Source organism: Squalius cephalus (assembly GCF_949319135.1).
Source record: "Squalius cephalus genome assembly, chromosome: 8".
Classification (NCBI taxonomy): domain Eukaryota; kingdom Metazoa; phylum Chordata; class Actinopteri; order Cypriniformes; family Leuciscidae; genus Squalius; species Squalius cephalus.
Window position 1 is genome coordinate 40851247 of NC_137129.1, and position 15623 is coordinate 40866869.

General features: G+C 35.0%; 1 protein-coding gene across 3 annotated transcripts in view; it reads right to left on the reverse strand.

Annotated features, from left to right (window-relative positions):
* Nucleotides 1–15623, reverse strand: part of ptk2aa (protein tyrosine kinase 2aa) — a 99504-nt gene that overhangs the window by 6806 nt on the left and 77075 nt on the right. For all 3 annotated transcript variants that reach the window (XM_079879766.1, XM_079879767.1, XM_079879768.1), the window contains 12 exons: nucleotides 14183–14267; nucleotides 13888–13988; nucleotides 13038–13153; nucleotides 12842–12942; nucleotides 12160–12249; nucleotides 11031–11235; nucleotides 8672–8783; nucleotides 8471–8557; nucleotides 6025–6150; nucleotides 5256–5381; nucleotides 917–979; nucleotides 338–377 (listed from right to left, as the gene is read on the reverse strand). In XM_079879766.1, coding sequence (XP_079735892.1) covers nucleotides 338–377; nucleotides 917–979; nucleotides 5256–5381; nucleotides 6025–6150; nucleotides 8471–8557; nucleotides 8672–8783; nucleotides 11031–11235; nucleotides 12160–12249; nucleotides 12842–12942; nucleotides 13038–13153; nucleotides 13888–13988; nucleotides 14183–14267 — 1252 coding nt within the window. The remainder of the gene's footprint in view (nucleotides 1–337; nucleotides 378–916; nucleotides 980–5255; nucleotides 5382–6024; nucleotides 6151–8470; nucleotides 8558–8671; nucleotides 8784–11030; nucleotides 11236–12159; nucleotides 12250–12841; nucleotides 12943–13037; nucleotides 13154–13887; nucleotides 13989–14182; nucleotides 14268–15623) is intronic.

Sequence of the window (15623 nt, forward strand, 5' to 3'; positions counted from 1 at the left end):
GTGTGTGTATATATATATATATATATATATATATATATATAATATTAGTGCTGTCAAATTGATTAATCGCATCTAACATAAAAGTTTGTATGTATATGTATATGTATATTTATATGTATATGTATATATTATGTGTGTGTGTGTGCACAGAAATTTCCACAACTTTTATTTCATTAACTTCCATGTTTTTTTTAGATTGAAAGTGATATTTCCCGTTTTTTCCTGACCGTGGAGAAACTGAAAGATGATCCTTGTTAAAGTCAATGTATAATTTGTAATGAAAATGTGCATTGAGGTGATTAACTCTGAGAGGGAATGTCATTGTGTGTGTTCACACCTGCTTTCCCCACCGGCTGGTAAACGTGTTGCTTCCCCATCTGAAAGAACACACAATCACACACAAGCGTTTAAAAACACACAGTGGTTTTCCTGCAGACTGGGTTCCTGCTGTGGAATTGTGGGTAGTTTGTGGGAAAGCCAGGCATATTTCAGGAGTTTCACCCAACTTATCTGAGCAAACACATCGCTCTCGCCCTGATCTTCTGTAATTATGGCCGTTAAACGAGGCTCTCGTGAGATGACGCCTGTTTTTCACTCGTTATTCATCAGAGATGATACTAGCGCTGGGATTCCCGGTCTGTGACCACAGTAAAGCTCCCATGATACCGCTTTAATTCACCCTCCTCCTGTTACTTCTCCTCTCAGGGTTTCAGATTCCTCTGTTTCAGCCTTTCGGTAAATGAATGAGTTCAGGATCTGCACTTTTCAGCTGTTTTGGAAGATTTTGGCCGCGTGTGATCGGCATTACTGGCTGCGACTCTAACAGGAAGTGAGAAGCAGATTGTGTCCTCGCTGTGGCACTGCAAATCTCCCTCTGGGAAGAAACAAAAACAAGCAGGGAATTCTGGGAACTCACCGGGGTCTGGAGAGCGCCGTCCTCCCGGTCGATACTGCCCCTCGAGTTCCTCGACTCCGGCTTCTGAACAAACACAATCCATTCATCAAACACACGCTGAGGATTTATCAAATATCAAATATTCATGAGATCAACTTCCATCTGATCATGTCATCATCAGGTTCCCACATCACATGACTGATGGATTGCCATGACTTTTCCAGTGATTACTAGATTAAAATCATACAACAATAATAATAACAATAATAATTCAAATAATATTTAAACCAGTGTTGTCAAATCGATTAATTGCATATAACATAAAAGTTAGTAAACATATAATATATATATATATATATATATATAAACTTTTGTGTTATGCAATTGATCGATATGACAACACTGGTTTTAAATTTGTTTAATTTTATTTTTAACATTAATTGACAATTATTTACATATTTTTTTATTTAAATAAAAAAAAGTAAAATAAATAAATACAAATTATTTATATAGGTTACTTTATTTCTTATTATTCAAGGTTTTGAAAAACATAAAATACATAAATACATAATAATAAACATTTTAATATTTATATATCTGTAATATTTTATAAATATGTCCACCATTTTTTTTAAACTATTTATATATTACATTTAAATATTTAATGTTTAATATGTAATTTTCTTTTCACTTTAGAAATTTATAAAACATTTTAAGATTATATTAATTTGCATGACTTTTTTTTAATTCCCTGAAATTTCGCACATAAAATGCATAAATAATACTACTGCAACAGCTCATAATAAACAACATTTTAATATTAAAATCTGTATTATTTTATACATATTTAGATTTTTTTTTTTTTTTATATTTAAGTATTATTTTTTAATACTTAACTTAAAAACTTGATTTCTTATTTTAAGTTTAGAAATGTGTATCACGCTTTAAGATTATATAAATACGCATGATTTTACCAAGCTTGAAGATCACAGTTTAAAATGTTCCTGATTTTCCACTTTCCGTTCTGACAGACCTCAAAGCCTCAAAAAAAGCAACAAACTTCAGCACAAAGTAAAGTTTTCCCGAAACGATGCAGCGAGTTCTTGCTCCATCTAGAAAAGCTCAATGTGCAGAACATGAAGAACATGAAGAACTCACTACAGAAGTCTAGTTACCGGCTTTCCGAAACAGAACTTGAAGAGATGCATCCTCTGAGCGGAGCGCGAGCGCGGTGTGTGTGTGTCCATGTGAGAAGCCTTCAGATTCCTGCTCAAGAAAACTCTCTGCTCTCCCTCTCTCTCTCTCTCTCTCACATCCCACGCTTTCCTTTCCTCCCGCTGCTTTAGCACAAACAGAAGAGCTCCTGGTATGCGCTGCGCTGATAAACGCTCCACCGAGGGGCCGATCTCAAGGACCAACTACTTACTATTTTTATACGCAGAGAGGAATATGCAGTATGCAAATGTTCAAGCATGGAAAAACCAATGACCTTCTGAATTTACCAAGCATACAACTGCATGGAACACTTTATCCCATAATGCATTGCGCTCGACTTGACTTTCCATTTCCTGTGCAGTGAATGAACTGTGAATGAACCGAATGATATCAGTCACATTTTATTTTTGCTGTTATTTAATCAGAGACTGCTCGGGGAGGGGGAACATACGACCTTTTATTCAAAATTAGATTAAAAATGCGAGTTCACTGTATTTTATTTTGGTTATTTATTTTGTCAGATGGTTAACTTATTTTCCAAACAACTCAAAGCGGGGCTGAAGATATCCACTACTTTGAAACAGCATCAGATGTGGCTTTAGAGTCTGAACTGTTTTCAAATATTAATTACATTGTTTTGAACTTTCTCTGATCTCAGACTGAGTCATTCATGTGTTATGAATCATCTGATCTTTTGATTTGCGTCCATAAAGATCCCAATAAAACAGGAAATAATCAAATGTGATGAACAACTTTCAGCTGTACACTATTTAATCGACAACTGGAGGATTAAAGACATTAATATTCAGTAAAATATATGAAACTATAGAATAAAGTCACTGAATAACTGAACCGAATTGACTTAATAATGCCACTAATTATCACCTTCTGTAGAGATGCTTTATAGAAGTTGAAGTTGCAGTTATAACTGAAATGACTGAATTCTTGACAGATCAATTTGGCTTTTTGCACTTTATAATTATAATTCTATTTTGAAGCAATTTTTATTGTAAAAAGCTAAATAGCACATGATTATATATATATATATATATATATATATATATATATGAAGAGTTGAGATGCAAAAGCCTCAAAGTGAAATCTGAAATTTTCTTCTAGGATGATCATTTTTATCAAGCTCGTATATTTAAGTTCAATAACTTCACTTAAATGGCAATGCAAATGACCTATTAATTGTCATTTAAGTGAAATTACTGAACTTAAATATACAAGCTTGATAAAAATGATCATTCTAGAAGAAAATTTCAGATGGCACTTGGAGGCTTTTGCATCTCAACTTTTCATATATATATATATATATATATATACACATTTATTTTTATTGAATAACCAGTAAAACATAATTAAAATAATTGAATCATGAGATTTTAGTAACATCACACCATTTTAAATAACATGATGAAGTATACATTATACAGTATATAGTGTGCAGTGTGCAGTGCTCTAGTGTTCATTCCCGACACACTCGGATTCTTTCCATTTGAGAAAAGCTTTTAATTTTTTCCTTAAAGAATGAGAAGATGCCAGCGTTTCTCAGGAAGGCACGAACCACACGGGTTTCCACCGATTCCCACAAACCCCTGCTGCCAAATGAAACGATCACTTATGATACGCGTGAAGCGGCGCCCAAGTTTCCACCGGACAGAGAGCGATATTACAGTCACATCTCAGCTAACAACAATCCTCAAATCCTCAAATCTAAAGTTTCAGCCTGCGGAGGAAACCACTCGAGTGTCAAATCGGGTCTCAGCAACCAAAACCCCCACAATCCCCCACTGAAAATATCATGCGGAGACCAGCAGCCCGAGAAACACATGGCATCTGAGGGGCGCGTGGAGCGTTTGGCAGGGATGTGGATGTGGAACAGTTTCCTCTGGCGAAGAGAAGACCGTTTCACTCGCAGGTGCGCTCAGATTTACAGCTTTGTTTTCAGGACGGCACATCTTCACTTTGTTCCATCTCCTTCTCAGAGTAACAACAACCACAGATGCAATGGATGCCAAACACACTCAAAGAGACCAACAAGCCAAAGAGCCATTTCATGAAAAACAACATTTCTTCCTGCTAATTTGAAATGTTTCATGTGACTTACTGACTTTCCGAACTCAAAACCTCCTTTCCGGTCCATCAAGACCACTTATGAAACTAAACGGCAAACATGACTCAGAAATATATTTACATATCAAGACACGTTCAGCATACAGCAATGACAACTGATGTGAAATACATCTTCATATGCAGAGATTAGAGCTCATTTACATATAGCAGTCTTAAAGGTACAGTAGTGTAAAGGTGGAAAATGATCATGGACTAAATTATGACTGTGGTGCAATAAACCTTTATTATCATTTATTAATATTAATTTACTTAATTTCATTTTTTTGTTTGTTATTATTAATAGTTTTTTATTATTATATTATTATATACTTTAAGATTTAAGTTTTCTAAAAATTATAAGAAAATAAAATGTTAGAAAAGTGTAGAATTGATCCATTAACAAAAGTTAAGATTTATGGATTTTATGGAACTATTCATTAAAATTCTTTGAGAATTCTAGAACAGTATCACTAGTATTAGGGCTGTCAAATGGGTTGAGAAATTGAGTTGAATTTTTTTTAACTAAAATGATACTAATATTTGAATAATATTAAAGTTTTAAGTAAATCATTTTAGTTAGAGGAGTGTGCTAACAAGAAATCACAATGAGAAATATAAACCAAACGAAGCACTGTATTAAATTGTTTATACAAAATAATTAAATAGCATGAACATTATTCATAAACTACTATTTAAACTAAAATTTGCAAGACCTTTCCAGGCTTAAAAACTTTTAAACTTCCTGAATATTTTATTTTTAAATTCCCATAGACATTTAGAAAAAAAAAAAAAAAAAAAAGTAATTATTATGATTAAATAGTTAATGTTTTTTACTTTTATTTATTTAACACTTCATTTCTTATTTTCACTCTAGAAATTTCCAGGACTTTTTAAGATTACATTAATTGTTAATTTTAAATTCGACTAATATTTGAAACTCAGATGTGAATCTGACAGCCCTGAATAGTCCGGTGTGTATGAGAGAGACGGGTGTTGCAGGTGGACGTCAGTGAGTGTGTGTCAGTACCAAGAAGCTCTCCTCGTGCTCCAGCCACCTCTGGTCCTCCTCCATCTGCTGCTGCTGCTTCATCAGCGTCTCCTCCATCAGGTGTGTGACGGGCATCACCTGACTCCGGCCCAGAGCCGCCCCATCCTGACACACACACAGAGAACAGCAGCGTTAATGACCGCGCTCCACTGAACACGCATTCACAGAGCAAGATAGACAGACAGTTTTTTTTATTTGTCCTCAAGAGGAACGTAGATGCGTACATAACACAAACACACATAACATGTTCAATTATCAACATATCAGAAAACAAATAGTTGCTAACATCACAAAAAACAACAACAAAGAGAGCATAAGTGACGTATCAATGGCCGATTTCCTATGTATTTAGAGCTCGTAACAAACCTCTTACTATACCTGGCCTTTCTACACATCTGTAACCTATTCCTATGGCCAGAGGTCAGGGGTATACAATATTTATAGAGTGGGTGTTCTGGGTCATTTAAGATTTTTTGTGCCTTTTGCAACATGAATGTAGAAACACTATCCGATAAATTAGGGGTGGGGATGCCAGTAATTTTACTTGCTAAATAAGTTCTCTTTAAGAATTTGTTCTTGTTGGTAACTGTTAGCATATGAGAAAATCACAAGGAATAAATAAGGGCTGGCTCAATAATAGTGCGATACAAAAGAGGAAGAAGTCAAACGCTCTCTTCTGCTCGCTCACTCGCTCACTCACTCGCTCGCTCACTCACTCGCTCACTCACTCACTCGCTCGCTCGCTCACCTCCATGTTCGGAGACCACACGGGAACGTCCGGTCTGTGGTGGTTCCAGGTCTCGTGTGGGTCGAGGACTGAGGCTTGCGGGGGGAATCCCGCTCCGGGCGCGAGTGCACTGGGATATCCAGATCCCTGCACAGATGGAAAGACATTTGATTTAAAGCACATTTACATTTATTTATAATAAAAAGTAAAAGTTTTCAAAAATACAAAAAAGAATACTGTAGCAATCAGTGTTATTTTAAGTATTATTTATATACTATTATAGTTTTTATTAATATTTTAATTATTAATAATTTTCTATGCGCTCTTGTCACTTTTTATAATTTATTTATTTTATTTTAATTTCACTTTTATTTTTTAATTTTCAGTTAGTAATTTTAGTACTTACATACAACTAAAATTTATTTCAGTTAGTTTTTAATATTTATATTTTATTTTATTTCAGCTTTGAATTACCTTTATTTTAATATTTATCAGATTTAATTTTAATTTATTTATTTTTTAATTATGCAATGTGCTTTTCTCATTTTTATTAGTTATTTTAATTTAGTAAAAAAAAAAAAAAAAAAAAAAAATTATATATATATATATATATATATATATATATATATATATATATATATATATATATATATATAATTTCAGTTTTAGCTTTTTATTTCCATTAATTGCAACTTAGTTTTTCATAAAATATTTATATTTTATTTCAGATAGGCAACAATTTTTTAAATAGATTTTTTGAAATAGAATTTTTTAAAACAGATTTAGTCTTAGATAACAATAAAAACTTTTTCCATATTACCATTTGATACTGTACTATGGCATTTATATCCTTGTTAAAAATCATTTTACTCTCATAAATGTCACATTACGTAACTAAACCGTGTTATGAAAGCCGTTTCAGGTTGTCTTCAAGACCCCCGGAGCGTCTCTCGCTCCTCTCAGAAAGGCCAATAATCAGCCTGACACAAAAACCAGCGGATTGAGCACAAAAGCCTTTTAAGGCATGAAAACAGAGCGGCGATAACAGCGGTGATGTGTGTGTGTGTGTGTGAGCTGATGGAATGTATCTGGAGTCAACAATAGCATGTGTCTTTAAAGAGCGCAGAGGAAATGCCTGCTGTCAGAGACGCTCGCGGACGAGCTGTGGAATAACTTCACGGAGCTGAAGCCAGCCAATCACATGCTCTTCTACACCAGCCTCGTGCTGAAACAGAAGCGCATCAGGGGGTTTGGCTGGAGAGACGTGCACTGCTATCCGAAGTGTGTTTGGCTGTTTGCTGAATGTTTATGTTGGGAAGTTTTGGGGTATTTGGTGAGTGTTTGGCGACAGTAATCAGTTTGTCAGGTGTGGTATTTGGAGACTCTTTGTTGAACGACAGCAGGGGATGAATAACAGGCTCTTCATTGCAATGACATCATGTGACCAGCAGGAAAAATAAAAATCGTTCACAACTTGCACCCCTACAACTGATGAAAGTTGTAGCTTTTGTTCATTTTTTTGGCGCTGCCCTCATGTGTCTTTTTTTTTTGTGGCAAAATGTACTTTATTTTTATTGTTGGAAATGTTGATGAAAATTGCACATTACTGTGGAAAGATGTTCTACTAGGTATTATTGTAAACTCCAAAGATAAACAACCCCGCACTTATTTTATAAATTTTTTAATTTTCATGGCTAAATTTCACATTCATAAATGCACATTTTCAGGGAAAAGACCATGATTTATTGCATTTAAAAATGAAGTGAAGCATTACATTGAGTCAATATTGCCCTCGAAGAAACAAAAACCTATTAGAATTGTACACTCTTTAAAGTATTCCTATAACACTGTCTATACCTCCCCCTAGTATTTGACATGTATTGTATTGTATTTCTATTGTTTGTTTTGATATTTCTTTAAAAAAAAAAAAAGCACCCCAACATTTATATTTCTTGTTATTTATTTATTAACCTAAGGTGCTCTTCGCGTGTCGGTCAAAAAGGACTGAAATTAATTTTTTTTTTGTTTCAATGAAATGAATGTATTTATAAAATATTAAAATATCATGTTTTTTATTTTATATTTTTTATTTTTAGGGGATTTTATGCTACTAAATTATATTTACGCTGTATTTATAATCCATTTATTCACTTTTTGAGCATAGACTTGAAAATTAAATTTCCATTTTTAAATTTCCAAAATTAAATTCAAATTAATCTGTCGTAAATCTTAAATGCTTTAGAGCACAGACTTAAGTCTGATCTCTTTTCAAAAACGAATTTTCAGGACCATTTAACCTGTTTGAATCATGTCCATGATATTTTTGTGTTCACACAGCAAGTGCCAAAACCTTTAAGTTTCGTACCATTCGATGAATAAAAAAAAGTAAAATGATTTTTTGACCCAAGAGCACCAGAGGGTTAAATGTGTTTGCATGAAGATGCTGATGTGGGTGAAGTAATGTTACCTGGTAATGATTGAGCTGACCAGCATGTTGAGGACTAGGGAAATATCCATCACTGGATCGAGGACTCGGGTATCCAGGTCGGCTGGGCTGTGAAAACCAAAACCACTGATTAAAGCAGACCCAGTCACACACACACTTCCTGAAGATCTGATCAGGGTATTGCAGATCTCTGATATACATGTATGTGTCACTGAGACTCACCTTCGGAGGAGCCTCGTCTGAAGTGCCAGTGTCCCAGGACACGGTGACCTGTCTCCTCATCTCCATACGGAAACGCTCCTCCTGTTGGGCCTTCTCCTCGTCCAGGATCGTGCTGAAGGGACACACACAGAGGAATGAGGAAAAAACGGCATTTTCTGCATTTATTTTGCTAAAGCAGTGATGTGATTTGCAAAAGTGATATGCAAACGTGACTGACTTTTGGCTTAGATTAGACAGACTAAAAAAACTAAATATTTTAAATATAATATGACTTATTTTCACATATTGTTCTATATTATTTTGTATTTTATATTGAGCTTTCATTTCACCAAACGCAGCCCACCAGTGATGTACAACAACATGAAATGCAAATGACACTTTAGGTGTATTAGGCGTGTAACTGAATGCAAAAGTTCATTTATTTCAGTAATTCAACTTAAAAGGTGAAACTAATATATTATATAGACTAGGGCTGTGTATTGGCAAGAATCTGGCGATACGATACGTATCACGATACATGGGTCACGATTCAATATATTGCAATATATTTCGATACTGTGCATAAGGCGATATATTGGGATTTTTTTTAAGTAAAATATATTAAAAATATTTTAAAAAAGACATGATGTGCATAAAAGTCAAAGAAGTTTACTTTAGGTAAACAATTCAGTACACAGAAAATCAAACTGCCAGTTTGGGATTGTGGTTCACAGGTTCTTAGTGAGCAAATTTTTATATGCTCAAGTAGGCCATAATAAAAGAAAATAGGTACATAGCCCCTGTCACAATACAAAACAACAACGTGAACTGGACGAAAATGAATGAAAGTGGATGAAAGTGAACAAAATGAATGTGTCATATATTGAAATCAAGTTTTATGTGATAAAAGATTTTAAAAGAACTGGACGCGCGAATGAGGCGAACCGCGCCGCGCTAAACGCCTCGTGCCGCAGGACCTCCAGACGCGCGTAAACGCGTCTTTGCATTGACTTAACATTGAAATCACTCGCGCCAGATGCTCTATTCGCATTTGGTGTGAACGATGCACGCGATTACATTTAGAAATAGACAAGCTTTGTTTCCAAATGCACCAAGCAAAGATATCCTTTCAATTGTATAAACCAGCCAATATAATCACAATAAACACATCCAAAATGAAATATTTAACATATATATAACAAATGCACAATGTCTAATTTGTAAACAAAATGATTTACGCACTAAATCCAGCATAAACTCCGGTACAATTTTCATATGTTTAAACTCTCAAGACAGACGTCACATCCCGAACCTCACAGCAATTGGCTGCGTTTTTCGCTTGATATTTGTATAAAGGAACTGCCCAACTTTTTGACGCTCTCGGTCGCTCTCAACGCTTTCTCCGGTCCGCTGTCAATCCTAAAATGTCCAGTGGACACGCACCGTTATAGGCGAGCCTGGCGAGGACACTAGTGGTGCGTCTCAGCATAGCTATCTAGTGGTAGGGATTTAAACAACATAAGCGCGAACCACTGTCTTACGGTCTTGCCATGAATATTTTTGGACATAAAAAAAAAAAAAAAAAAATCGATATTGCGTTTTTGAAAATCGATACAGTATTGCAAAATAAAATATCGCGATACTCAAGTGTATCGATTTTTTCTTACACCCCTAATATAGACTCATTACATGCAAAGTGAGATATTTCAAGCCTTTATTTGTTATAATTTTAATGATATTCATAGATTACAGCTTATGAAAATGTTCAAAATGAATTGAATTTGGGGATTTCATAAGCCATAATCATCAAAATTATAACAAATAAAGGCTTGAAATATCTCACTTTGCATGTAATGAGTTTATATATAATATATTAGTTTCACCTTTTAAGTTGAATTACTGAAATAAATTAACTTTGGCACGATATTCAAATTTTTCGAGTTTCACCTGTAAATGAGTAGCGTTTTCTGACAGGCTTTATTGTTATTCTTTATCAGAATTGTTATTATTAACTAAATTGCACCACTAAAATTCACATAGTTGACATATGCTAATGAATTAATTATATGTTAATAATGAATCATTATAAATTATAAATGGTTAATTTGTTGCACATTAGAGCGCAACAAGAAAATAAATAACTTGTATAATTATATGGCTGATCATTCTGGAGTGACCATGACACTCTGAAAGCTGAACGGAGACCTCTAGTGTCAGAAACCAAGAAGAGCATAAACCCATCAGATTATCTGTGCAAACACTGTAAAACGGCTGCTTTACTATGACATTACATGTGAAATAAGTCATCTAGAAGACGCTTTTACCCAGATTAGCTTTTGCATGAGTAAAGCGGTCCATACACACACACACACACACTGACCTGAGCTGAGTCTTGAGTTCAGTGAAGCGCGGGCGTTTGCTGGGGTCGTACGCCCAGCATTTGGTCATGAGGCTGTAGAGGGTGGGGGGGCAGTTCTGGGGCATCGCTAACCTCTCGCCGTTCTCGATCCGCCCGATCACGTCATTATTCTTCACGCCCTGGAAGGGCTTGATGCCGAACATGAGGATTTCCCACATACACACACCTGAGAGACACACACCAATCTAATTATTGTCATATCTGAATACAGGCAAAAAATGGACAAAACAATAATCAATTTTTTTTAAATAGAAAATATAGAGCCTCACACACCTGATTCATTCATAAGTGTGTAGGATTAAAATCCAATATAATATTTTAATATTAAAATAATTTTGATATATATTTAAAAAACATTTATATATATATATTTTTAAAATGTATATATCTATAAAAAATATATGAATCCTGCACACTTCTCAATCTTGCATCATCATAATTTTTTACGTCAATCGACTTTCCTCAGGCTTATGATGATGTAAGCTTGAGGAGTGTGTGGGAATTATATAATTTTTCCACAATAAAAATCTAAAATATTTAATGTTTTATTATTAAGAGTAAAATGATCAAATGAATAATTAATAATAATAAAAAAGTAGGGCTGTCAAACGATTAATCGCGATTAATCGCATCCAAAATAAAAGTTTGTGTTTACATAATATATGTGTGTATGGAGTATAATTATTTTCTATATATAAATACACACACATGCATATATATTTAAGAAAAATGTGTTATTTATATGTTAAATATTTATATATAATATACATTATATATAATATAAATATATATACACAGTATATACATGCAAATATTTCTTAAATATATACATGCATGTGTGTGTATTTATATATAGAAAATAATTATACACAGTACACACACATATATTATGTAAAAACAAACTTTTATTTTGGATGCGATTAATCGCGATTAATCGTTTGACAGCCCTATAAAAAAAAAAATATATATATTCCTTATTTCCAATCAAACTAATATTGTATTAATAATAGAAAGATGGTGCTCAAAGCATTATTGTTTATGGTGTTCAAGAACAGTCGAACTGTAGGAAACAGCATAATGAAATAGTTACCAAACATCCAGACGTCGCTGGCTGATGTAAACCGGCGGAAGTTTATGGATTCTGGAGCCATCCATTTGATCGGCAGTTTCCCTTTAGAAGCTGGAAAACACACACTACTGTTTACAGACCGTTTCTATTTAAATGTTTTGCTAATCAGCTTCACAGGCCATTACATGACAGATACAGACTCAACACTCACACAAACAATATACTAAATACAAACTTTAACAACAACAACAAAGACTAATCAATTGTGTATACACAACTGTATTAAAGATTATTTAAATGTACTTTCTGTGTCTATCTTAAAAAATAAGTCCATCAGACTTTCTCCTGATAAAAATCATTGTCTCACGACAAAAACAATTGGGCAGACCAAAAACGTTGTTTATGGACTATAATCAAATCGAACATGGCCTTCACTGTCCAGTAGAGGACGCTATTTCCTTGTTCTGGTCATGCCTTCTTCTTGCAGTAATTATTTCTTTTTGAGGGGTTAAAACAGTTTTTTTTTAAAGCCTCTCAAACATGAAGTTACATTTTTTAACCTGTAGCTTTTGTATCTTCCTTGTTCACCTGGTATAATGAAAACCTCTGTGACTCGTTGTAGTGTTTACTGCACATACTGTACATATTAAGTACATTATGTTGTTTAGTGGTTAATTGCTTGTTAAAAGGCAGTGTGAATTACCTTTGTAATAGGAACTGTCCTCCATGTATCGGGAGAGACCGAAGTCACCAAGTTTCACACAATCCGTGGAGGAGACCAACACGTTCCTGGCAGCGATGTCCCTGCGGAAAACACACATTTATCTGAGTGCATTGTGATCAGAAACGAGTCGCGCTTGTGAAGACCTTCAAGCTGCAGTGGTGATGTTGATGCTCACCGGTGCACGAAGCGTTTGCTCTCCAGGTACGCCAGCGCTGTGCTCAGCTGGTAGGAGAACAGGATCAGCGTGGACAGGTCTAGGTTGTACTTCCTTACTTGCAAGAACGACCTCAACTAAAAATAAACACAATGGTGATTTCCAGATGGGAGTCTAGAAGCTGGTCAACCAAAAGAGGAGTTTAAAGTGCCCCTATTATGCTCTTTCAGATATGACCTTTCATGTAGTGTGTAACAAAGCCGTCTGTGAATGTATAAGGTCTGCAATGTTTCAAAGTTTAAAATACACAATAAATCAAGTTATTGTTTTATAAAGAAAGAAGTGATTTGTGACATTTGTAACATATTTGCATGATCAGTCTATGGTCTTCATTGGCTGCTCATGAACAATGTCTACTTTGACCCTCAAACACTAGTTGTATCTGAGACTGGAAGAGTTTGGTTTGAGAAGTGTCGCTGTTTTCTGCTGCCAAAGCAAATACACTTCCTTTGAGATTGATACGGTAAAACCGCGCCATCGTCACTGTGTATAAAGTTCTGAGGAAGAGCTGAAACTCAAATATGCAAATGTGCGTTTGGTTTTCTAGCACACGCTGCAAGCGGTCGACCAATCACAACAGATTAGGCCTTCTGACCAATCAGAGCAGAGCAGGCTCTCAGAAAGGCGGGGTTTAGAGACTGAATCATTTATCAAACTGTTTCAGACACTGTGAGAAAAGAGCTGATTTGCAGTGTATGTTCTGAGAAAATGAAAGCGTGTTTTGACCTAGGATGCGTGTAAGCCCATTAAAGGAGACGGCAAAACTAAATTAGGAGCCTTTAAAAAAGCATAATGGGACAGCAAGTCTCACCTCTCCGAGCGTGCACAACTCCATGATGATCCAGACGGGATTTTCAGTGATTATTCCAATCAACTTCACAATGTGCGGATGGTCGAACTGCCGCATCGTCACTGTCAAACGTTACATCACACAAACATTCTCATGCAAAACACTTTTGCAAAATCATAATGGTTTTGTGGAATTCTCACTTCTCTGAAACTTTAGCGGCAGTGACTTCCTCATATTCAACTTCAATATAACCACTAACTGAGTCAGCTAAATGTGATGTGGGTCACTAGTGTGAAGTGTTACTTGAAATACTCACGAGCTTCCTGTAGGAACTTCTCACGCACGCTGTCAGAGGTGCAGTTCTTACACGTCTTAATGGCCACCGATAATGATGGATTCTCCTGTCAGGAAGAGCACATGATGCAACTCAGAAACCGTGTGAACAAACTCAAGAATATTACAGTACAGTATTACAGTATTTCAACAAACAGTGACATTTTAGTTTGTTTTAACAGTTTCAGAACACGGTAAAGAGCGGGTGACAAATAAATGTTAATAAATAATAATGTTAATAAATACTTTTGGGACATTACAAAAAAAAATACATTTACAATTATACATACAGTTTAAAACTCTGATTTGTGAGACATTATTAGTTTCTAACAATAAACAACATAAAATATAGAATTAAACAATTCTGAATAAAATCTATCTTTCTATCTATCTATCTATCTATCTATCTATATATATATACATACACACACACACACACAGTATCAAATTTTTTATTTTTAAATTATTATACATTCAATATGTACTTATTTAAAAAGAAGGGGGTGGGGGGGGGGGGAGAGTATTTTTTACATTTTAAAATGATTTTAAATTCCAAATATATTTATTTTAAAAGAAGAAAAATATGAGAAAACAGAAGAATGGGTAACAGCGTTAGATTTAGCCTAATTTAAAGGGGGGGTACAATGGTGTTTCATGTATTCAGAGTTGTTTACAGTGTTAAAGAGATAGATTCTCATGCTAAACATGGGCAAAGTTTTAAAAAAATATTTTGGACGAATAACGGAGAATTTCTATGCTGAAAATCTTACTTCCGGGTTGGTACAAGTTTTGGCTGGTTTTTTTTAGATCGTGGATCTAATGACGTAGATAAGAGTGGAACTCCTTATATGAGCATTTCTCTCGGAAAAGCTCGCCCGCGAGCACGTCGACCAGAGGAGAGCGAGACCGCGCACATCAACGCGCTTCAACAGGAAATCATCGGCAGCACTGCATAGGATTTGTTCAAGAATGTCTCCAAATAAGTGTGTATTTGGATGTGAGGGAAAGCTTACCGTGTTCAATTTTTCCAAAGAACCCAGTGTTACAGGAACAGTGGATGCAGTTCGTTTTTCCGGGGCAGCAACGGAGTGTAGGAAGTGCGGTTGTGTGTTCTGGTCGTTTCAGTGACGAATGTTTTATTAACAAGGCTCAGGTCGACGCTGGATTTACAAATCGTTTGCTATTAAAACGTGGAGCGGTCCCAGTGATAAAAGACCCCATTCATGTAAGTACAACTGGATCAGATTTCTGTCTTTTGCTGGAAATCAAGTACTACCGCTTGACTCTATAGCTCCGCCTCCAGGACCTCGGCTTTTTCCGGAGAGAATCGGAAAGCTGTATTTTTCTTTTCTAAATATAATAAAACTAAACACTTTTTTGAGATATTAAGGATGCACTACTACTCTATAGGTACTCAAGATTAC